Source organism: Halichoerus grypus, chromosome 5 (genome assembly GCF_964656455.1).
Source record: "Halichoerus grypus chromosome 5, mHalGry1.hap1.1, whole genome shotgun sequence".
In the NCBI taxonomy this organism is placed as follows: Eukaryota; Metazoa; Chordata; class Mammalia; order Carnivora; family Phocidae; genus Halichoerus; species Halichoerus grypus.
In genome coordinates this window covers 116447732-116473784 of record NC_135716.1, presented here as the reverse complement: position 1 = coordinate 116473784, position 26053 = coordinate 116447732, and the positions used below count along the sequence as shown (strand labels likewise).

At 36.2% G+C, this 26053-nt stretch overlaps 1 protein-coding gene across 2 annotated transcripts in view; it reads right to left on the bottom strand.

Annotated features, from left to right (window-relative positions):
• The window catches only part of SELENOF (selenoprotein F), a 55223-nt gene that overhangs the window by 16913 nt on the left and 12257 nt on the right, over nt 1-26053 (bottom strand). For both annotated transcript variants that reach the window (XM_036073283.2, XM_036073284.2), the window contains exon 3: nt 7843-7906. In XM_036073283.2, the coding sequence (XP_035929176.1) occupies nt 7843-7906 (64 nt within the window). The remainder of the gene's footprint in view (nt 1-7842; nt 7907-26053) is intronic.

The window sequence follows — 26053 nt, the reverse complement described above, 5'->3', positions numbered from 1 at the left end:
CGGCTCCCCGCTCAGCGGGGAGCCTTCTTCTCCCTCTCCCTCTGCCTGCCACTCTGTCTACTTGCGCTTTCTCTCTCTCTGTCAAATGAATGAATGGAATCTTAAAAAAAAAAAAAAAAAAAAGTTCAAGTAGAATTTAAAGATCCAGCACTAGAACTCTGCCAAATGGGGGGAGAGCTGCTGGCACTCTCTAGGTTGGAGGGGCTGGTGAGTGCCATGGTTTATGTTCTCCCTCTACCTTGATAACTTGGATGGGAGGAGGGTCCAGGTACCCTAACCAGCCTGTTGCCTCAGTGAGTCCTGGATCCCTCGCCCACATCAACCCCAACCACCCCACCCAGCAGCTCCAGCACAGCGCACACCAGGACACCCCTGGTCATTGCTCATTGTAGAGCCAGCAGCTGTGCCAATGTGACACAAACACAAAGCACTCCCTAACACTCCAGCCCCACACCTCCCTGGCTCCTAAATACTTCCTAGGACACCCCTGGCACAGAGAGTACTGGGACCTTCTGGGTCACCTGGTTCAGCTCCAGGAACGCCCAGCCCATGCTGGCCCAGTTCTAGTCCCCTGCCAGGATACTCCCTGCACTGAGCATTCTGGGATACCCTGACCTTACCCACTTCAGCTTCAGCTATCCCACAAGGTGCTTTCTGCCTGGAGAGCCCTGCGACAGCCACAACCCACATCCACTGCAGCTTTAGCTGTCCTCTCAGGGCTCCCTGGGCACAGAGAGCTCCAGGACCACCTTGGCCCATGCCCACTTCAGCTACGGATGTTTTACCAAAATGCCCCCTACAGAGAGTACCCTAGGACCCCCAGGCCCATGCCCCACCTTGCATCAAGCTGCCTTGCCAGGTGCCCTCTAGATGGAGAGCCCCAGGACACCCCAGCATGCACTTGATCAGCTTCACAGTCCACCCAGGGGACAACCATACACAAGACCATTCCTCCAAGTTTAGAAGTAACTGTTCTGCCTAATTCATAGAAACAAGCAGACTGGAGACAGAAGAATATGCTACCAAAGAAAGAAAAAGACATAACTTCAGGAAAAGAACTAAATGAAACATAGATAAGCAATGGTCTGATAAAGAATTTAAAAGTAATGATCATAAAGATGCTCACTGGACTGGAGAGAAGAGCGGAAGAACTAAGTGAGAACTTCAACAAAGAGAAAATATAAAAAGAACCAGAGTTGAAGAATATAATAACTGAAATGAAAAATACACTGGGGGAATCAACAGTAGGTTAGCAGATGCAGAACAATGGATCGTAAATCTTGAAGACAGGCTATGGAACGCATCCAAGCTGAACAGCAAAACGAAAAAAAGAATTTTAAAAGTGAGTAGAGGGGTACCGGGATGGCTCAGTCTGGAGCGTGTGACTCTTGATCTTGGGGTCATGAGTTCAAGTCCCATGCTGGGTGTAGAGATTAATTAAATAAATAATACTTAAAAAAAAAAAAAAAAGATGAGTAAGAGGTGCCTGGCTGGCTCAGTTGCTGGAGCATGTGACTCTTGATCTTAGGATCAGGAGTTCAAGCCCCATGTTGGGTATGGAGCCTACTTAATTAAAAAAAAAAAAAAAGGAAAAAAAAAAAGACGAGTAGAGTTTAAGGGATTTCTTTGACAACATCATTCGCATTATAGGGGTCCCAGAAGGAGAGAGAAAAAGGGGCAGAAATCTTATCTGAAGAAATAATAGCTGAAAATTTCCCTAACCTGGGGAAGGAAACAGACATGCAGGTTCAGAAAGCAGAGTTCAAAACAAGATGAACCTAAGGAGAGCCACATCACTACATAAAATAATTAAAATGTCAAGTTTAAGATCAGGGAAAAATTTTAAAGCAGCAAGAAGAGAAGCAAAAAGTTATATACAAGGGAAACTCCATAAGGCTATTGGCTGAATTTTCAGCAAAAATGCTGCAGGCCAGAAAGCAGTGGCATGATATATTCAAAGTCCTGAAAAGGAAAATGAACCCCTCCCGCCCCGCCCAAACCCTACAACCTACCACCAAGGGTACTCTACAGGTAAGATTATCATCCAGAATTGAAGCAGAGACAAAGAGCTTCCCAGACAAAATTAAAGGAGTTCATCACCACTACACCAGCCTTATAAGACATACTTCTAAACAACCAATGGGTCAACAAAGAACTCAAAAAGGAAATAAAAACACAGGAAGACGAATGAAAATGGAAATGCCAATGGTTCAAAATCTATGGGTTGCAGCAAAAGCAATTCTAAGAGGGAAATTTATAGCAATACAGGCTGACCTGTAAACGAGACAGGAAAAATCTCAAACAACCTTACACTTAAACTAGGACAAGAATAACAAACAAAACCCAAGGTTAGCAGAAGAAAAAAAAACTTTTAGAGCAGGAATAAATAGAGACTAAAAATACAGCATAAAAGAGTTGGATCTCTGAAAAGATCATCAAAATTGATAAAGCTTTAGCCATACTCATCAAGAGAGGACTCCAAATCAGAAATGAAAGACATAACAACTGACACCACAGAAAAACAAAAGATTTTAAGAGAAGACTATGAAAAATTACATGCCAACAACTGAACAACCTAGAAGAAATGGGTAATACCTAGAAACATACAATCTTTCAAAACTGAATCAGGAAAGAAAACAGAAAACCTGAACAGCCCAATTAACTCTTAGAGGAATTGAACTGGTAATCAAAAAACTTCCAACAAACAAGATTCAAGGAGTAGATGGCTTCACAGGTGAATTCTATGGAACATTTCAAGATTTCATAACTATTGTCAAACTATTCCAAAAAATAGAGGAAGATACATTCCATTAGGTCAGTGTTACCTTGATACCACAAAAAAGTAAATTACAGGCCAATATCTCTGATTAACATAGATGCAAAAATCCTCAACAAATTATTCAATCAACCAACAATACATTAAAGGGAACATTCACTACAGTCAAGTGGGATTTATTCTAGGGATGCAAGGAAGGTTCAATATTCACAAAACAGTCACTGATACACTACATCACCGAGAGAAAGGATAAAAACCAAATGATCATCTCAACAGATACAGAAAAAGCCTTTGACAAAATCCATTATTCACGATAAAAACTCTCAACAAAGTGGGTTTAGAGGGAACATACCTCAACATAATAAAGGCCGTATTAAAAAAAAAAAACAACCCAAAGCCAACATCATCACAATGGTGAAACACTGAGAGCTTTTCCTCTAAGATCCAAAACAAGACAAGGATGTCCACTGCTGCCTTGCCACTTTTATTCCACATACTACTGGAGGTCCTAGTTGCAGCAATCAGATAAGAACAAGAGATAAAAGGCAAAGAAATTGTTAAAGTAAAACTGCCACTACATGCAGATGACATACTATATATAGAAAAACCTGAAGAGTCCACCAAAAAACTATTAGAATTGATAGTGAGGTCAGTAAAATTTCAGGATATACAATTAATATACAGAAAGTGGTTATAGTTTTAAACATTAACAATTTAGTAGCAGAAAGAGAAATAAAGAAAACAATCCCATTTACCACTGTACCAAAAAGAATGAAATACTTAGGAATAAACAACAAAGGACATGGAAGACCTGCACTCTAGAAAGTATAAAACATTTGTGATAGAAATTAAAAATGACATAAAAAAATGGAAAGAGATACCATGCTAATGGACTGGGAGAACTGATATTGTGAAATGTCCATAGTACTCAAAGCAATCTACAGACTGGACAAAATCCCTATCAAAACACCAACAGCATTTTCACTGAACTACAAATCATCCTAAAATTTGTATGGAACCACAGAAGACCCTGAACAGCCAAAGCACTCTTGAGAACAAAGCTGGCTGTATCAAAATCCTAGATTTCAAAATATAAGCTGTACTAATCAAGAGTATGGTGCTGGCATAAAAATAGACACACAGATCAACAGACCAGAATAGAAAGTCAAGAAAAAAACCCCATGCTTATATGGTCAATTAATCTATAACAAAGGAGGCAAAATATACAAGGGAGAAAGACAGTCTCTTCAACAAATAGTACTGGTAAAACTAGACAGCTACATGTAGAAGAATAAAACTAGACCACTGTCTTACACCACATAGAAATATAAACTCAAAATGATTCAAAACCTAAATGGGATACCTGAAATCATCAAAGTCCTACAAAAACACACAGGCAGCAATCTGTTTGACATCAGCCTTAGCAACATTTTTCTAGGTGTCTCCTCAGGCAAGGGAAACAAAAGCAAAAATAAACTATTGGGACCATACCAAAACAAAAAACTTATGCACAGCAAAGAAAACCATCAACAAAATGAGACGGCAACCTACTGAATGGGAGAAAATACTTGCAAATGATATATCTGATAAGGAGTTAATATCTAAAATATATATAAGAACTTATATAGAACTCAACACCAAATAATCCAATTATAAACTGGGCAGAGGGCCTAAAAAGACATTTTTACAAAAAGACAGATGGCAAACAGACATATAAAATGATGATGAACATCACTAATCATCAGGGAAATGCAAATCAAAATCACAATGACGTATCACCTTATCCTGTCAGGATGGTTAGAATCAAAAGGAAATAAAAAGTGATGGTGAGGATGTGGAAAAAAAGGAACTCTCATGCACTGCTGGTGAGAATGTAAACTAGTGCAGCCATTGTGAAAACAGCATGGAGGTTCCTCAAAAAAACAACCAGAGAAATACTATATATTCCAATTAATTCCACTATTGGGTATTTACCCAAAGAAAACAAAAACACTAATTTAAAAACTATGTATTCCTATGTTTACTGTAGTATTATTTGCAACAGCCAAGATAGGGAAGCAACCCAAGTGTCCATTGATAAATGAATGGATAAAGAAGATGTGGTGTGTGTGTGTGTGTGTGTGTGTGTGTTCCCTATATATATACACACACACACACAATGAAATATTACTCAGCCATAAAAACGGATGAGATATTGCCATTTGCACAACATGAATGGACCCAAAGGGTATTGTGGTAAGTAAAATAAGTCAGAGAAGACAATGATATGATTTCACTTATAAGTGGAATCTAAAAAACAATAAATTCAAGCAGAAACAGACAATAAATACAGAGAACTGATGGTTGCCAGAAGAGGTGTGGTGGGGAGATGGGTAAAATGGATGAATGGGAGTAGAAGATATGGGCTTCCAGTTACAGACTAAGTCATAGGGAAGGTAGTCAATGGTATTGTAATAGCATTGTATGACAACTCACCCATGGTGAGTATAGCATAAGGTACAGACTTGTCAAATTACTATGTTGTATGCCTGAAACTAATGTAAAATTTTGTGTCAGGTATATTTTAATTGAAAAAAAAAAAGTGTGGAATACACAATGGAATATTACTCAGCTATAGAAAAGAATGAGGTATTTCCATTTGCGACAACATGGATGGATCTAGAAGGATTAAGTTAAGTGGAATAAGCCAGACAGAGAAAGACAAATACCGTATCATTTCACATATATGTGGAATCTAAAAAATAAGTGAAATAAATAACCAAAAAAAGAACAGATTCTTAAATACAGAGAACTGGTGGTTGCCACAGAGGAAGTGGATGGAGGGGTTGGGTGATTAAAGGGGGTTAAGAGATACCAGCTTCTAGTTACAAAATAAGTAGTAAGTCACAGAGATAAAAAGAATACAGTCAATAATATTGTAATAACATTGTATGGTGTCAGATGATGACGACACAACGTGGTTAGCACTGTGTAATATATAAAATTATCAAAGCTGTACACGGAAAACACTGTATGTCAATTATACTTCAATATTAAAAATATTAAGGATTACAAGGAAGTATTCATACTTACACAACCAAAACATGGAAATTAGAAGAATCTTAGGAACTGGACCTGGAATTGGCTTTGGAATATAATCTGGGACTTTTTTTTCCCCCACACTGAGTGGTTTAAGTTCAATAAAATGTTTCAAAATTTAGTTCTCTCTTCTGGAATTATTTAACATTAATTTCCTTTCCTGTTTTATGACATGGGTATTTTAAATTAAGTGAATTAAAAAAATTACCATTATTGTAAGATAAAGCATAATGAAAGTTATGATAATCCCAGAGGCTAGTGGATGTTGATGACAAAGACAATGCAAAGATGACACGAAAATTAGCTTGGTATGTGTAATTACTGTAAAAAGTGAAACTGTCCTTTATGCCCTATTCCAGAATATCTTTAAGATAGTGAGTCTGAAAGTGGGAATATAATAATGGTTATACTTAAAATATACCAGCTCCTCATGGACTCAGAAAACATTGGCATTATACATAATTATATTGAATATGGCTACACATTACAGAAATAAATCACTTTCATTTAAAAAAACTTGTATGTTAAAAAATTTATACATAGAATTAAAATCCAGCCAGTTGTTTTCAAAAGGAAAAGACAGTATGACTACATGTACCCTAAGTATGATAATTTAACTATATATAAGAAATATATAGAATTAAGTTCCACTACAAGGACTGATAAACTCCACTCAAGCTTTTAAAGACTGAACTTCCAACTGTAGAAATTAGTACCAAAAACATAATAAAATCTGATATCACAAATAAGGCTAATTGTGGTATCAAAGTTACTCTTAACCTCATGAAAATCTAAGTCACAAAAGATTATTAATAAAACAAGTCAGTAAATGTGAATAATATAATTAAAAAGCAATTTCTAGGAATAAGGGTGATCAAACTATCATTTAGAGAAGTGATATAAAAACCAAAACCAACTGTGGTACAATTCTGAGTGTGCTGAAGGCAAAAAAAAATCAGCATGAGGAATTTTCTTCCCCTAAGCAGAAGTAGATATATTCTGTGCTATATTAGAATGTGTTTATTCTGACAAAGAATGTATTTAATTAGATGCGTATCTGCTTTGGGCCTCATATAAAATGTCCCAAGCCAAACTATTACTCTATTACATTTCTGTGCCAAAAAGAGCAATATATCATTATAAATAATTCTAGGTCAGCAATAAAGGTCATGTGTGAATACAGGTAATTTAAAAAATACTAAGTCCAAAAAATTCTCTTGCCATTAAGTGAACAAGGTGAGAAACCACGAGAAAGTTAGCAGAAATAAAAACAAGGTATATAAACTGAGCACTTACGTATTCGTTATATAAAAAAAATAGCTTCATTACCTTTATACAATTTCAGTTTTATAAAACTGAATTTCAAATGACATGCCAGGACAGAATAGAAAAGTCTTAGTCCAAGTCTTTCTGGAGATGCAAAGCTCCATTACAATTTGATGTCAACCAGAAGAATACATTTTCACAATTATCCTGTCATATGTTTATCCTTAAAATTCCCTGAGAGGACCCTGCACATGGATGACTGCCTCTCCTCTGCGCCTCAAGCTCTATGGTAATTAATTCTCTTCCTCACGGTTTTTCACTTTGTACAGGTCTATTCTCACTTACTCCAACTGTCCCTTATGAGCATTTTATATAAATCAGTTTACAGTTAAGATGTATTAGAATGGTATGTTACTTAAAGGGATTACATTCATATCTGGTAAAACAAAGCCTCCTGTAAAAGTTACACTTAGGGAAAGGCTCTCCTAAGAAAATAACCACTTCATCATGTGTTGTATCATATATTATGCTTAAAGTAACCTTGTATTCAACAATTACTATAAAACTCTACCTCCATGAAAACAAAATGTGGAAAAAATACATACACTGTTGAGAAAGTATAATCCTAAAAAACTTATTCTTGGGAATATTTAATGAAAGTATTCTTGTAAAATGTTGATTTTAAATTAAAGTGAGAATTTACTGGAGATAATTTTACATACCTTGGACTTGAGGGAACCTCCCCAATTTTCATCCACAAACTTCAAGGATAGCACCTGCATAAAGCTACAAAAGGAAAAACAAGAATTTAAAAAACTGGTATAATTTTAAGATTTTATTTATTTTGGAAAGAGAGAGAGAGAGAATCTTTCAAGCAGACTCCACACTGTGAGCCTGATGTGAGGTTCAATCCCACGACTCTGAGATCATGACCTGAGCCAAAATCAAGAGTTGAAAGCTTAACCAACTTTGCCACCCAGGTGCCGCCCTTATAATTTTTAAAATGTACTTATTTCAGTTAAAATAAATATTACAATTAAACAGATAAAGAGAATCAAATGTTCAGAGCTGGAGAGAACTATGTAGTTCCAGTGTGACAGAAGAGGAAATAGAGGCCCATGTATATTAAATGATTGAGGAATTTAAGCTCTACTTGGAAAAAGATTGAAGGAGATGTGGAGAACGGACAATGAATTTGAATAGATAAGATGTCCTTCTAAGTTCTTCACAAAATTCTAAAGATTTCCTATAGTTCTTTAGAATGCTAAATTGAACACAGGTTTGTACTCATCTATCCATCATAGATAAATATCTATGGATATGGCCATGGATATTCTTTCTGGTTGGTTAAAATTAAGCAATCAATGTTTTAAACAAAACAAAACCTCAACACCTTTAAAAATTATAGTATATACTATGTAAAGATATTAAAAACTAGTAAAATATTAGAAAGAATTTTTGTTAAAGATTTATTTATTTGAGAGAGAGGGAGAGAGATCCTGCACATGTGTGTAGGGAGAGGGACAGAGGAAGCCCAAGGTGGGGCTCTATCTCACAAACCATGAGATCATGACATGACGACCTGAGCCAAAACCAAGAATGGACGCTTAACTGACTGAGCCACCGAGGCACCCCTCGTTAGAAAGAATTTAAATGCAAATATTGTCCCTTAATGAAATTCACTTGTAATGAATTAAATGGTAAATACCGCTTTTCTAGCTATATAGAACCTGCACAATTTATAGTAAAAGCTCATTATAAAAAAACTCTAATGCAAAAATTTTATTGCAATGAGTTCAGATGAAATGGATTTAATGGAAAAACATGACTTTTTTTCAGCTGTAGAGCCTGCCCATTCTTTTTGTAGTGACATGGGGATGCTAGGGTTCTAAGAGAAAGCAGGCAATTATAAAAACTTACTATATCCATTTTATTTCTTGCTAGCTTTTACATTTTTATTGTGGGTCTAAGAGCTAAAGATGGATTTTACTTTTTAAGTTCTAAAATAGCATAAATATCCCATGCACTATGCACTATGATTATTTTAAATACTTCGGAAAATATAAAAAAGTACAGAGTAGAAATCAGAAATTTACGGGGCGCCTGGGTGGCTCAGTTGGTTAAGCGACTGCCTTCAGCTCAGGTCATGATCCCAGGGTCCTGGGATCGAGCCCCACATCGGGCTCTCTGCTCAGCCGGAAGCCTGCTTCTTCCTCTCCCACTCCCCCTGCTTGTGTTCCCTCTCATGCTGTCTCTCTCTCTCTCCCTGTCAATTAAATAAATAAATAAAATCTTAAAAAAAAAAAAAGAAATGAGAAATTTACTTTAATTCCATCTATACCCAAGAGATGATATATTTTTTTAAAACATTTTGGAGATTCTGAACTAGATCAATAGTTTTTAAATTTTTGAGGATCACAGATACTTTTGAGAATCTGATGAACTTTTGCTTTGAGCTATTCATGGCTCTCTAAAACCACTAATGGATTTCAGATTAAGAACTCTGATGATCTCCAAAGATTCTCTGCAGCATTATAATTTGATATTAGGGGGATCTAATTTTTTTAGTTAATCTTGTTAGACAAGACCCCAGAATATCTTTAAAAATATCAGCGCATATTACCAATAAGGTCATGAAAAGATGTTCAACATCACTAATCATTAGGGAAAAGCAAATCAAAACCACAATGAGCTACCATTTCACACTAGATAGGATGGCTATTATTAAAAACAACACAGAAAACCAGTGGTGGTGAAGATGTGGAAAAATTAGAACCCCTGGGCACTGTTGTTGGTAATATAAAGTGGTACAGCCACCACAGAAAATAAAAAGGTGGTTCCTTAAAAAATTAAAAATAGAATTATATGATTCAGCAATTCCACTTTTCAGCCCGAAGTTAGAAGCAGCCCAAATGTCTATTGACAAATGGATAAACAAAATGTGATATACTCAGTCTTAAAAAGAGAAAATTATGACACATGCTATAACATGGATGAATCTTGCAGACAGTAGGCTAAGTTAAATAAAGCAATTACAAAAGGATAAGTACTGTATGATTCCACTTTTATGAGGTACTCAGAGCAGTCAAGTTGAGAGACAGAAAGTAGAATGGTGGTTGCCAGGGGCTGGGGGAAGGAAGGATAGGAGCTACTGTATATTGAGAATGGAGTTTCAGTTTAGGAAGATGAAAAAGTTCTGGAGATACATGTACACTTAAAGATAGTTAAAATGGTGAAGTTTATGTTATATATATATTACCAGAATTAAGAAAGTTAAAAAAGTAGTAAGGCCAGTTAAAATTTGGTTATTAGATTTAGCTTTTATTTGTAAGTCTGTGATCCCTTGGAAACTCTAAGTGGTGATTCCATTACCTTACATAATAGCACTTCTCTACACCACTGTTTCCCAATAGTCTCCATATCATGACACGTGGAAAATGGCTAACAACTTCATGGAGCAATGGGGTAAGAGGAGGCTGCTTATAACTGGAGATGACTAGCTTGGTGGGCCCTGTGCATCCCAGTCCCTATTTGGCTATCTCAAGGACTCAAGGATTCTGCATCCCAGCAGACTTGTGAGGCATTCATGGAAAGCACTTCTCCGTACCACAAAACAACTGGTTAAAAATACTAGAAACATGTTCTTTAATAAATAGGCAGCTCAGATGTGACTTTGTCCAGGAAAACGTTTGTTGATTTCCTATCCTGCAGGTACTTTTTGCAAAATTCTTTTTTTTTTTTTTTTTTTAAGATTTTACTTGACAGAGACAAAGAGTGAGCACACACATGCATGCATAAGCAGGGGGGAGCAGCAGAGGGAGAGGGAGAGGCATGCTCTCCACTGAGCAGGGAGCCCGATGCGGGGCTTAATCCCCAGGACCCCTGGATCATGACCTGAGTCAAAGGCAGACTCTTAACCGACTGAGCCACCCAGGTACCCCAGAATTCTGTTCTTATAATGTACTATAAATATTCTATAACTTAACTGTGGAAAAGAAATGTCTTATTTATCATAACTACCTCCAGAACTAGACACAACAAAGCTTCTCAATGTATGTATGTTGAATGAAGAGAATTATTCATTTAACAGAATTAATTACCTCTTTTTTCATTACATAACTTTAAAAATATTTTGAGTTTCTTTGACATACTTGTAGAGTACGTTGTGCTTAGTTTCACTTTAGGGTAAACAAAAAGAAAATTTATCTCAGAGCTGCCTAACATTATTAATACCAAATTCTAAAAGCATTAGTTTTTTTTAAAGATTTTATTTATTTGACAGAGAGAGAGAGAGAGAAAGAGAGAGAGCACGAGCAGGCAGAGGGAGAGGGAGAAGCAAGCTCCCTGCTGAGCAGAGCCCTACCAGAGGGCCCGACATGGGGCTCGATCCCAGGACCCTGGGATCAACTGAGCCACCCAGGTTCCCCTAAAAGCATTAATTTGTGATGCTAGTTGGCATTTTACTTATGAATTTGTGGTGTTCATAGAAAAACACTGGTTTTTCATGGTGAATAAGTAATTGAAATTAACTACAAATTATGATACGTTTTCAGTGACATAATCATAAGCATCTTTGGCATCACACAAATTCACATAAGAAAATATACGCCACTTATAACAGGAATTCTCTAGGGCACAAAGGATGAAAGGATTTAAAAAGGTTAAACTTGTAATTCCTTGACTTTCCCCCTTAGCATCTGGACTTTTTAAAGTAACATCACTGGCATAGAAAAAATGCTGACCTTCAACATTTCTGGAAAACTACCCAATGGAAGAGAAATCAAAAAAGTTAGGTAACTTTTATACAGCAAGCTTATTTTTTAAATACCAAGTTGGTAGCCCTCTTTTTTGTAGGCCTCAAGAAGCTCATTTGTATAGACAATCTATCTCTAGACACTAGTAGGTCCTTATTCCATTATTTATTATACTGACCAAATAATTTAAATGGAAACACATGAAAACCTTTAGAAAAATATAAAAATAACATGCAAAATTGCATTTTCTCCCTTGGGAGTCCACACTTATTTCCACATAAGTTATGATTAATAGGTTTTCCTAAACTTTCTAAACCATCCTCCCAATGGAAAGCAAAAAATAAACTACTTCAGCTCTGTAACTGATTTGCCTTATTAGTAACATGACTTTTGAATCCCCTAATTTCCATCTCATTTAAAAATAAGTGGTTTTTTAAAACTGAATTATAATTAACATAGTGTTATATTAGTTTCAGGTGTACAGTACAGTGATTCAATTCTATACATTACTCAGTGCCCATCAAGATAAGTGTATTCTTAATCCCCTTTATTTATTTCAGCCATCCCTCTACCCACCTTCACCCTCTGATGGCCACCAGTTTGTTCTCTGTATTTAAGTCTGTTTGTTTTTCTTTGTTCATTCATTTTTTCTTAAATTCCACATGAGTGAAATAATATGGTATTTGTCTTTCTCTAACTTCTTTCACTTAGTATTATATCCTCTAGATCCATCCATGTTGTAGTGAGTGGCAAGATTTCATTTTTTATGGTTGGGTAATATTCCACTGTGTGTGCGCGCAAAAGTGCATGCCTGTGTGTATACATACACCACATCTTTATCCATTCACCTATCGATGGACACTTGGGTTGCTTCCATATCTGGGCTATTGTAGATAATGCTGCAATAAACACAGGGATGCGTATATCTCTTTGAGTTAGTGTTTTCATTTTCTTTGGGTAAATACCCAGTAGTGGAATTACTGGATCATATGGTAATTCTTTCTAAAGTTTGAGGGAAATTTCATACTGTTTTCCACAGTGGCTACACCAATTTGTATTCCTACCACCAGTGCATGAGCGCTCCTTTTTCTCCATGTATTTGCCAACACTTGTTATTTCCAACAAGAGGGTATAAAAATTGTAAGTATCTATGCACCCAACATAGGAGCACCTAATCCATAAAGCAATTATTAATAGACAAAGGAAGAAATTTATGGTAACACAGTAATAGTAAGGGACTTTTTTTTTTTTAAAGATTTTATTTATTTATTTGACAGAGAGAGACATAGTGAGAGAGGGAACACAAGCAGGGGGAGTGGGAGAGGGAGAAGCAGGCTTCCCGTGGTGCAAGGAGCCCGATGTGGGGCTCGATCCCAGGACCCTGGGATCATGACCTGAGCCGAAGGTAGACGCCTAACGACTGAGCCACCCAGGTGCCCCGGTAAGGGACCTTAATACCAACTTACATCAATGGACAGATCATCTAGACAGAAAATCAACAAGGAAACAGTGGCTATGAATGACACATTAGACCACGTGGGCCTGACAGGTGTATTCAGAACATTCCACTCAGAGGAATATGTTTTTCTTTTTTTTTTTTAATTAAAGATTTTATTTGAGAGTGTACGTGAGGGGCAGGGGCAGAGGGAGAAGGAGAGAGAATTCTAAGCAGATTCTGTGCAAGAGCCAAACCCTATGTGCGGCTGATTTACATGACCTCGAGATCACTACCTGAGCCAAAATCAAGAGTCAGATGCTTACCCAACTGAGCTATCCAGGCGCCCCTACACATTCTCTTCAAGTGCACATGGAACATTCTCCAGAAAAGATTACATGTTAGGCCACAAACAAGTCCAAATACATTTGAAAAGACTGAAATTGTATCATGCATCTTTTCTGACCACAATGGTATGAAAATCATTCAAGAAAAAATCTGGAAAGAACACAAATACATGGAGGCTAAATAACAACATGCTACTAAACAATGAATGGATCTACTAAGAAATCAAAGAAGATATCGAAAGATACATGGAGACAATGAAAACACAATGATCCAAAATTCTTGGGATACACTTAAACCTAAAGGAGACAGAAAAAGAAGAAACACAGCCCAAAGACAGTAGGAGGGAGGAAATCATACAATTTAGAGCAGAAATAAATACACGGAGACTAGAAACCCAATAGGACAGATCACTGAAACCAGGAGCTGGTTCTTTGAAAAGATGAACAAAACTGGTAAATCCTTAGCCAGACTCATCAAAAAAAAAAGAGTGAGAGAGAGAGAGAGGACTCAAAATCAGAAATGGAGGAGAAATAACACCATAGACATACAAAGGATTATAGAAATTATGAAAAATTATATGCCAACAAATTGGACAATCAAGAAATGGATAAATTTCTTGAAATATATAACCTTTCAAAACTGAATCAGTAAGAAATAGAAAATTTGAACAGACCAATTACTAGCAATGAAATTGAATCAGTATTCAAAAAACTCCCAAAAAACAAGTCCAGGACCAGATGGCTTTACAGATGTATTCTACCAAACATTTAAAGAATTAATACCTATTCCTCTCAAACTATTCCAAAAAACAGAAGAGGAAGGAAACCTTCCAAATTCGTTCAACGAGACTAGCATTACCCTGATACCAAAACCAGATAAAGACACTACAAAAAGGAAAACTAGAGGCCACTATCTCTGATGACCGTGGATGCAAAAATCCTCAAGATATTAGCAAACTGAATCCAACAATACATTAAAAAAATTATTCACCATGATCAAGAGGGATGTATTCCAGGAATGCAAAGGTGATCTGATATTCACAAATCAATCAATGTGATCCACCACATTCACAAAATGAAGGATAAAAACCATATTATCTTCTCAATATGCAAAAAAAGCATTTGACAAAGTACAACATTCATTCATGATAAAAACTCTAATAGGCAGACTTAGAGGAAACATACCTTAGGCCATGTATAATAATTTTTTCCCTCTCATACAAACCTGACCAACCTCTTGTTTTAAATTTTTAGGGCTAATGAGGTTTTTATATATAGCCAACAGCCAAAATCTTAATTTTGTGGTGTTAACTTGCTGTAATTAAAGTAAAACCCTGTGGCTACAAAATGGTTCAGATTAACAGGCAAGACAAAACAAAACAGGTCTATGCAGTTTCTTACCAGATAACTAGATTACAAAATAAGTTGATTTAGAACACTGAACAAAGGTGACACTTTTGAGTCATGTAAATTTTCCGAATTAAAAAAAAAAGGCACTGCATCTGTTAACTTTTACTGTGCCTTCATACCACCACCACAAATCTGTAAACTTGCTCCATGTCAGGCCAATTAAATTAGGATACTTGGGGATAAGATCCAGGTATCAGTACTTTAATTACCATTACTGCTTTTAAAGGTACCCAAGTGATTGTAATGAACAGCCAGGGATGAGAATTACTGCCTTGGACTATACTCAAGTATTAATAAGGCAAATATTGCAAAACGAACAAACAGTAGGCTTTTGCTCAAGAGACTAACCAATTCTAAAAGATAAACCAAGTAAGCATTGACTAGAGCAAGACAAATGCTGTAATATTGTTTACTTCCCTTATGAAACATTGCTTACAACCATATACTCTTATTTTCGAAATCCTCTTTTATTTAAAGGCAAAACTTTAACATTAATAAAATTCAGTACTATCAGAAAAAATTGAAAAAACTTTGAATATTAAGTAGCAATATGAAGAAAATGCTCTAATGTTAGGTGAACAAAAGGAAAAATTTTAACTGTTGAATAGAATTCAGATATGGGGGGGGTAACTATTTTATAGGTCTACTGAAGGCTTGCCCTTAAATGTAGGGATTTAAAAATAAGGAAGTATGGCTAGAACATGACAAAAGCAGAATATTACATTATTTAGAGCTCTTAAATAGAAACAATTATGATGCACTCAAATATATAAGTGAGCCATTCTTCCAACCATTAATTGCATCCAGTGAAATTTCTTAAAACCAACATTACTCCTTTTTTATAGTAGAAAAATACATCATGCAGAAGCTATTTTTTGCAAAATTTGGCAAGTTAATTCTTAGGGAAAATGTTTTCAACCAAAATTGTTTATTTAGTAATCTGCTAATGTCTTAAATTTTAATTCATTATTCATCATCAAATCATTCCCATCTTTTTGGGGGTGCCTGGGTGGCTCAGTTGGTTAAGCAACTGCCTTCAGCTCAGGTCATGATCCTAGGGTTCTGGGATAGAGTTCCGTGTCAGGCTCCCTGCTCAGGGGGGAGCTTGCTTCTCCCTCTCCAGCTCCCCTCCTGCTGTGCTCTCTGTGTCTCTCTGTCAAATAAATAAAATCTTAAAAAAAAAATAATTCCCATATTTTAAAATATTTTTTAAAGTGCATAGAGTGCTAGAAGCAACAAGCTACAATTACAGATGGACAATTAGGGCACTAAATTTTTTGAGATCTAGTAGTAAAGGTTTTGTCAAGATTTCACTTCAAGTCACTGAAGCAGCAGATGTGTAAGGCATTTGGTTTATCTGTTGACACTTCCATATACTTCGACTAATGGCATTCTTTAAAAGGAACAATGAATGAATATGGAGGATTAGGGAAATAAGTTCAGCTTTACAATTTTAGCAAACGAAGCTGGTAAATATAATTCTCTAATATTATATCCTTGAGATTACACTATTTTTAAGGTGCTTTCTAATGAACTCTGAAAAAACAAAGGAACGACTGTCTAAGGAAGCTTAGTTTAAAGCTTATTCTACTACATTATTAAAGTGCTCTTTAGTTTTGTATTTTGTATCTTTAGTTTCTGCCTTGAGATTGAGAAAGCTACTGAACAAGCAAGGTAACATCTACCTTAATTTAAATTAAGTTCTGAGAAAGTAAGAATACACTGGGGGAATCTGTCATTAAGATACAATCACTGTTCCATTAAAAAGCTCATTGAAAATGTATTAAAATAAAGTACAACAAAATGAAACAAAAACCAAGAAATAAAATGTTTCTTTGACATCACCACATTCTAAATTAGACAATTCCAACTATGAAATCTGAGGGAAAACAGAACAAGGTTTCTTCCAATATTGTGACGAATAATAGAATTTGTTCATGTACCTAAAACAAAGAGAATTTCATAACCAAGACTTAGGACTGTAATGATTAGACTTTCACCTGAAAACAAATACACCCACAGATACACCCCCCTCCTCATCTATAGTTACTGGTGTGAATAATCCAGGATCATCACCTGGGAACAATGCATTCAATTCTACTGATATTTAGGAAATATCATAGAATGAAAGGAAATAACCTGACACATCACCACTATATTTCCTGAAGTCAAAACATCCAAAGAGTTGGTAAAAATGACCCTGAACTTGAGTATTTTTTTTCCCCTAAAGATTTTATCTACTTATTTGAGAGAGAGAGAGAGAGAGAGAGAGAGAGATCATAAGTAGGCACAGTGGCAGGCAGAGGCAGAGGGAGAAGCAGGCTCCCCACTGAGCAGAGAGCCCAATGTGGTCTTCATCCCAGAACCCTGGAGTCATGACCCGAGCCAAAGGTAGATGCTCAACCGACTGAGCATCTAAGTAGTTTTAAAATAAAACCAATTAGCCCCTTGGTAGTAAGTAAAAATATTTTAGAAAATGGCAAAGTATTTAGTGTATGGTACTCAATAAAAATTCAATGTCTTTTTGCTCCTAAATGTTTGAAAAATACAACCCATTTTCCTCTTAACTTGAAAAACTGAGATCCAGACAAACTATGGTTCAACACCCAAATATTCAATAGCCTCAAAAACAGACCATAGGGTGCTATTATATGGCAGCAAAAGCTGCTTTTCAAACGAGAATTCAGTTCTATTAGTGTTATTATCATACCAATACTGAACATCATTATTTGTCACAAAATGGGCAGTTATGATTATCTTTAAGAAGGTTGCAAATATCTGAAATAAAAAACAAAACCACCAGCACAAATTACATTATGGTTGCTCTCTATTAAAACTAAAGAGGGTAAGCACCTAATATATACTAAGATACAAAAATAAAGCTATAATAACCCAAAAGCTTAAATTTCTTTTTTTTTTAAAGATTTTTTTTATTTATTTGAGAGAGAGAGAATGAGAGAGCAAACACATGAGAGGGGGGAGGGTCAGAGGGAGAAGCAGACTCCCTGCCGAGCAGGGAGCCCAATGCGGGACTCGATCCAGGGACTCCAGGATCATGACCTGAGCCGAAGGCAGTCGCTTAACCAACTGAGCCACCCAGGCGCCCAAAAGCTTAAATTTCTTAAATATTAAGAGTGTCAATATGAAAGTAGAACAAAAGACACTAGGCTGTTCCACACATTTTTATTTTTTGCCCATTTTTTGACAAGCACACTATCAATTTTAGAATACATTACGGTACCCAGATAAGCTTTTAACACTTAATTCTTCAAAAGGAAAACTGAAAAGGCAGTTTGTACCAAAGGGGTATGCTTTTATGAAAAGTTATCCTCCTTAATGCCCCTTCTCCCATCCCCCACTGTTGCATTAAGGGGCTACCTTGTAACTAGTTGAAGTCTCCTGTAACCTTCTTTCGTTGAGGCTACTAGTTTCTCAAACATCTTTACTCACCCCTTCCAACCAGTAAATTGATAAATCCTGAAGGTTTTATTGCCTAAATCCGTCTGCTCCTTCTCTATTTTTACTACCAATATGTTGGCTTAAGCCCTTTTATCTTGCCTCTGGAAAACGGCAATATAAGTTATTTTTCTGGCAACAGTATTCCCCTCTGTCCTATCAACTATCCCTCATACTGACAAAATTCATTGAAATACAAATCTGATGCCAGTTCATTGTTTATAATTTTTTAATTTTGTTCCCTGCCTACAGAATAGAGTCCAAACTTCTTATCAAGACACACAGGTCCTACCTTCCTAACCAGCATCATTTCTCATCATAACCAAGCTATCTGATTTATCTAACACGGCCATCTTTTTCATGACTTTGCCTTTTTGCTAACTTTTCCTTCTGCCAGAGAGAACTTTCTCCTAATTATTTTCCAAGTTAGCATAAACAGCAACTTCTATATAAGCAAGTGGTGATATTTACCCCAACTGTCAAAAGGTGGTTATGTCCCTCCTTCTGTGTGCTTTCATAGCACCTGAGTATATTTTATTTACAGCCTACTTCTCACTGAATTCTTTTTCTTTTTTTTTTTTTAAAGATCCCATTCATTCATCTGAGAGAGAGAGAGCGAGCATACGAGAGGGGGGAGGGTCAGAGGGAGAAGCAGACTCCCCGCCGAGCAGGGAGCCCGACGTGGGACTCGATCCCGGGACTCCAGGATCATGACCCGAGCCGAAGGCAGTCGCCCAACCAACTGAGCCACCCAGGCGCCCCTCACTGAATTCTTTAAAGAAACCAATGCATCTGGAAATAATAAAGAAACTGTACAGAAGGGTATAAAAGAAGTAAAAACTTTCCTCTGCCTCCCACTCAATAATTTTTGAACTGTTTTTAGTTCTTCTGTTGGTCACTTTCATTGTGATTAATGTGGTTGTATCTATGGGTCTGAATACATCAACTTTAAGAGATTTATTGATTCTGTCCTCTTTTCAACTTTTATTTTATTTCTAACTCTTTTAGTGGGTACCTTCCTAACACTGGATATTATGTTTTAGCCTAATAAAATATCCTGCCAACTGTATTCTAGTTCCATGCCCGTTTCTTCTACTGGACTCCTTGAGGACAGTGACTATTGTCTTACTTTGACATTCTAGAAGCCTATAACAAGAAGAAATATTTAGTATATAAACGAAGTTTATTTTGACTCTTAGGTAGGTATGTCTAGGAAATATAATTGTAAGGCAGCCTGGACCATGAATTACTTTAAGGGTTTATTTCCTTTTTAAATATTGTAATCTGCAAATGTGATAAAATGTTTTAATATGCTTAGCTAGAACCTTGATCCTAATTTGTAAATACCTAAAAAAAACCTGATATTTAAGACAGATAAATGCTACATTTAGAAAATATTAAAAAATTAAATATTACCAATTCAATTAAATAACTACATAAAATATTTTAAGACTTCTGTTACATAAATATGATACATATATTTATAACCATTTACTAGCTGAATGACTTTAGGTAAGATCTCTATGTCTTAGACTCAACTATAAAATGGGGATAATAATGGTACTTACCGCAGGGTTGTGAAGATTATATAAATTAACTCAGATAAAGGAATAGCACCCTTCATATAATAACTTAACAAATGTTAGTGGCTATTTTAAGTAAATATTTGTGTTGCTATGTAGGAGTCTTAAGTGATTCTTTCAGTGAATTAGAACTGTTGCCAAACATTATTCACATCTTTAAAAAAAGCTTCTTAGTGAAGAATGTTTTATATTATAATTAGAATAATCTGCTGAAGACTTATATTTGTTTCCTTTGAAGAAATCAGCTCATGTATTGATGCTATAGACATTACTACAAAAGTGAAGCTATTTTAAGCAACTGTGAAATTTCTTTAGTGACTACAATTTCACGCACAGTTAGCTTAACCTCCATTTCATCCTTCTAAGTTTTACACTCCAGTAGCATCTCTACCAGTAGTAGATAGGCTAAAGCTTAATACATGCCACTTTCTTGAATAATGCTGCTTAAGCTGACTTCTAAATTACTCTGAAATTGGCTACAGATTTTCCATGTAAATTGAATAGAACTAAATGTTTTGATGTTCTTTTACTTAAATTATGAAATGCTATGTGACTTATTTAAAATGTTTGGGCCTTAAATAAGCCAAATTTAATATACCCTCAAAAAACACCAAGTAATGGGAGTCATTAAAGTCTATGGTACACTGAAAAATAAAGATTAAATAATTTAAAATAAAAACTAGTGGTGGAATTGTGTTAACTATAAATGCAAAAGGGACCTTCAAAGAGTCAGACTGGTGTTTTATATTTAACTCACTCATTTTCTTCCAGTAAAGTCTGTGAAGTAGGTATTCACATTTTCAAGATAAGAGACAGAATAGAGGTTTAAAAACTTGGGGCTCTAAGGTGCCTGGGTGGCTCAGTTGGTTACGCGTCTGCCTTTGGCTTAGGTCATGATCCCAGGGTCCTGGGATCGAGTCCTGCTTTTGGCTCCCTGCTCAGTAGTGGGGCCTGCTTCTCCCTCTCCCTATCCCACCCATTTGTGCTCTCTCAAATAAATAAAATCTTTTAAAAAAATAAATTAAAACTTGGGAATCTGGAGTCAAACAGACTTGAGATGAAGCCAGGTTATGGCACCCAATTGCTTGGGTAACTTTGGATAGATTAACACCCTAGTTTCCTCTTCTGTTAAATAGGGATAGTAGTATTACATTATAGAGTTGTTGTGAGGATTAAATAATGTAGGTAAGATACTTTAGCATATAACCAAGGTACAATAAACACTGAAAGGTGAGCTAGTGTAATTACTACAACAAAACTGAAGATTCCAAAGTAATTTGCTAACTCAAAGTCACAAAACTAGTAGCTAAGACAATAATTTAACTCTTTCAAAAACTTTTATAAACAGAGAGAAGGGGATAAACTTTTTTTTTTTTTTTTTTTAAGATTTTATTTATTTATTTGAGAGAGAGAATGAGAGACAGAGAGCATGAGAGGGAGGAGGGTCAGAGGGAGAAGCAGACTCCCTGCCGAGCAGGGAGCCCGATGCGGGACTCGATCCCGGCACTCCAGGATCACGACCTGAGCCGAAGGCAGTCGCCCAACCAACTGAGCCACCCAGGCGCCCGAGAAGGGGATAAACTTCTAATAAACTATACATGTATTAATATTTCCTCTCTACTGTCTCTGGCTTGCTGGGAGTGCATGTAAATGTGAAGGAAGAGTATTACACATAGAAAATGGGAATGCATCTATATGCTATATAAAGTGGGACAATTAGCATTAGTCTAATTCCAATTAAGTAATGGAATGGGAAGTGGAAGGGATCTAACTACATTCTTAAAATTATTTTATGCACTATGTAGGTCCATTTATTTAAATCTAGTGTAATACAATCATTACCAAATATAAATATTTTTTAATTTTTAATATTATCTGAGTAGTATATCTTTAAGTGAAAATAAAAGCCCTTTATCAAATACGTGAACTGTTGAGCTATTTTCCAGAACCAGTAATGGTATAATTTGGTGATCTGCAGCCTAGGCTTCTACTTGTATTCTGTGAATGAGACCAAGATGTTCCAAAATTCAAATCAAAAAATAAAAAATAAATCACTTTTAAGTGATTTCTCTTCCAAAATTTTCTTAAACCTTTGAAACCTGTTACTATGTATTAGATTAAAAGTATAAGCAGCAGAGGAATGTCAGTAGGAAAATAATTGTAATTAGTCTGACAACTTGTTTTCACGAAGTGATCATTTTTATATTACAAACATAATTTAATTTACTGTTATTTCTGCTTTCAAAGAAAATCATAGCTTCAAACCGATGTGTCATCTGAAAAAGTTTGAAAACCAATAATATTTTATTCTAAATTTACTTTTTTAATTTTATTTTTTTTAAAAGATTTTATTTAATTTGACAGAGAGAGAGCGAGAGAGAGCGAGCGAGAGCGTGTGAGAGAGCACAAGCAGGGGGAGCGGCAGGCAGAGGGAGAAGCAGGTTCCCCCCGAGCAGGGAGCCCGATGTGGGGCTCGATCCCAGGAGCCCGGGATCATGACTTGAGCCGAAGGCAGACGCTTAACCTGCTGAGCCACCTAGGCGCCCCCTAAATTGACTTTAAAAAAGGGTCTCATTTAATTTCTGGAATAGGTTTGTCCTAAGACAAAGCTCCACTTTATCAATGGTTTGTTGTTTTTTTTGTTTTTTTGAGATTGAGGGCACTTGTGGGTGGGGGTGGGTAGGAGGGGGAGAGGGAGAGAGAATCTTAAACAGGCTCCATGCTCGACACAAGTCCAATGAGGGGCTCAATCTTACAACCCTGAGATCATGACCTGAGCCAAAATCAAGAGTCAGATGCTTAACCAACTGAGCCACCCAGGTGCCCTGGTTTTGAAAATTTTTTTTAGTAAAATCCTTTCTTTCCAAATGAAGTTTTCATATGCATTTAAAAATGATCAGAATGCTACATATTTTTAAAATTCATTTTTATAGTATTCTTATTAAAATATGTCAATCAGCAGGACTAAAAAATTTGAAATCAGGGTTATGTCTGGCATAATTTATTTCTGTATTTTGTTCCACATAAACAAGCAGTTGCAAACGGTGAAAAGTTTTCATACTACTAATTCTGTTATCCTATTTCTTCTTGTTCTTCTTGATTCAATTGATTTAGGAGCTCGAAAGCAGAGTAACAGAAAATTTTGTTCCAAATTTTTAAGACTGGCAAGTGTAATAGTTCATGTTATATCTCATCTATTTTTTTAAATCCTAATTTGCCAAGAGCAATTATTATTATGCTATTCTCAGAGTCCTCCGAATTTTTTGTGTTTTTAATCAGCAAATCAGATACCACCACCAGCCCCAACTATTCACCTAGGATTTATTATACACCAGGGACTATTCTAAGCAGTGTACATGTATTAACTCGTTTAATCCTCATAACCACCCTATAAGATAGTAACTATTATTACTCCAATTTATAAGTAAGGAAATAGACACAGAGTGATCAAGTAATTTGTCCAAGACTGTCAGCTGAGTAAAGACTTTTTTTTTTTTTTTTTTTTAACATTTATTCATTTGAGAGAACAAGAGAGAGCGCGAGCACAACGAGTGAGGGGGGAGAGGCAGAGGGAGAAGCTGACTCCCCCACTGAGCATGGAGCCTGACATGGCGCTAGATCTCAGGACCATGACCTGAGCCAAAGGAAGCCCCTTAACCATCTGAGCCACGCAGGCGCCCCAAGACTTTCTGAACCTAGTTTGGTTCCAGAGCCTGTGCTCTTAACCACTACTCTAAATTCCCTCCTGATATAATCAAGACTGAATGAACAGCAAATTAAGTTGAAATCATTTGCTTATTGGTTCATATTTTTGACTAATTCAGCTAAGTCAATTTTTTTCTCTCCGAAGGTACTCTGGTTTCACCACTAGCTAAACCTTCAGAATGATAGCTCACAGATAAGGCAGGTATAAATGGGAAAGAATAGGAAGTACTAAAAACCAACTAAATAACTGATAATTAAATAATTTTAAAAAATATTTAGAAAGAAAAAGGAAAGCAGTGGGACTACAAGGATCTTGATGAACCAAGATCTTAAAGAGAACAGGTGCTAGCTAAAGAAACAGGAGCAAACAATTAAGGAAAAATACAAAAGTCCTATAACTATGTCCAGAAGAAGTTGAAATCATTAAGATATGAAAACCTTAAATGAATGAGGAGACAGGAAAAAAGCACCAACCTGCCTTAATCAAGTTCAAATTCACAGAACTGGAAAGATTATAAAAAGAGGAGAAAAATAACCCATCTATTGAAATACTACATTTAATCTTATAAATCTTGGATAATAGAAGTTAAAAAAAAATCTTAATAGAAAAAAATATCTGATTTATGCTTATCCCCAGGAAAATTCCAGGAAACTTTTAATCTGATAGTGGTGTACTGTTTGCAAAAATACCTATTAAGGTTAGCAGTCAGACCTCAATCTCAAAATGTGTGTTAAAAAATTAACTTCTCTTTTTAGACCTATTTGGGATGCTTGCAATATCTTTATAAATAAAATATACAAATGAGAGATCTATACTTAGATGAACAGTTGTAACAAAGTGTTATTGATAACTGCCAACATAAAGACAAATCTTATTTTTATATTCAGCATAAGTGAAATATATGAAAAAGGTCTTTCACAAGTGTCTACAAAGTTCAAGTATATTTTCAACATATATATTTTTAAATTATCTTTTCTGTCTACCGGTAGTTGATCAGTTACTCCCTGGCCTACAAATTTCCACTGGTTCCCATTCCCTCAAGATAAAACCCAGACGTCTTAGCATGGCTTCTGAGACTCATGATGTCCTTGTTCCTGCTTTTATCTCTAGACTCCTCCCTTGCCATCTTGCACTCTGGGTCCCAGTCTTCTGTATCCAGAGATTCCATTTTGATTCCCTTTTCTTCTACTCACCTGGGTACATTTTCTGTCAATTCTCAACCCAAATCTTAACTCTTCAAAGCTTTGTTCCCTCTTCCCCTAGCAAACCACACCTATCACTCTAGGCTTATTTGCCTGCTTACTGGTCTATCTCCCCATTAGACTATAAGCTCCTCGAGGGTAGGGACTGCCCTTCAATTTTTTTTTTTTTAAAGACTGTATTTATTTATTTATTTAGAGAGAGTGAGCAGGGGGAGAGGAGGGGAAGAGGGAGAGAGAGAATCTCAAGCCAACTCTGCACTGAGCGTGGAGCCATGCAGGGCTTGATCTCACGACCCTGAGATCATGACCTGAGCTAAAATCAAGAGCTGGATGCTTAGCCGACTGAGCCACCCAGGTGCCCCAATGCCCTTCAATTTTTGTATCAGCAATGCCTAGCTTGGTGCCTGGTATATAGAAAGCACTCAAAAAAGGTTTAATGAAAAAAAAAGATCACCTTTTCCAACTTACTCTTAGTAAAAACAGCCTCATTCAAGGACAAAAACTTATGAAATACTATATGCTGAAGGCCAGGGATTCAGAAAGAAACTGTCCTAGACTTCAAAGAGCATAATTTTATGGGATGAGAAAGAAAAGCAAAACAATAGATACAGTATAGTGAAGGTAAGTGCATATCAAGGTATCCTCAGTGCTTTGGGAATACAGAGGTGTAGCTAACATAACCTGGGAGTGCTAGTGGTGGAGAGGTAAGGGAGCTGAAATTAGGGAAGCCTTCCCAGAAGGGTGGACACTTGAACTAAATCTTTAAAGACAGCTTAAGTAGAAGTTATTTACTCTAGTCATTGGTTGGGGGGGGGGGGGGAGTGACAGTTATCTATGGGATTGCTTACCTAATATCTGCTCTTTAGTGCTTCATCTCTCTGTACCCCAGGGCAACACTCCACATAGCTGCTGTGGCAGCCAATGGGCCTTATATTATTCTCTACCTTAGCTAACAACTGGTAGTGATCTAACTTGAGCTAGTAACAATCCCTGCCTAAAATATCTCAAAAATAGTCAACGAGAAAGAATTAATCCTTTTC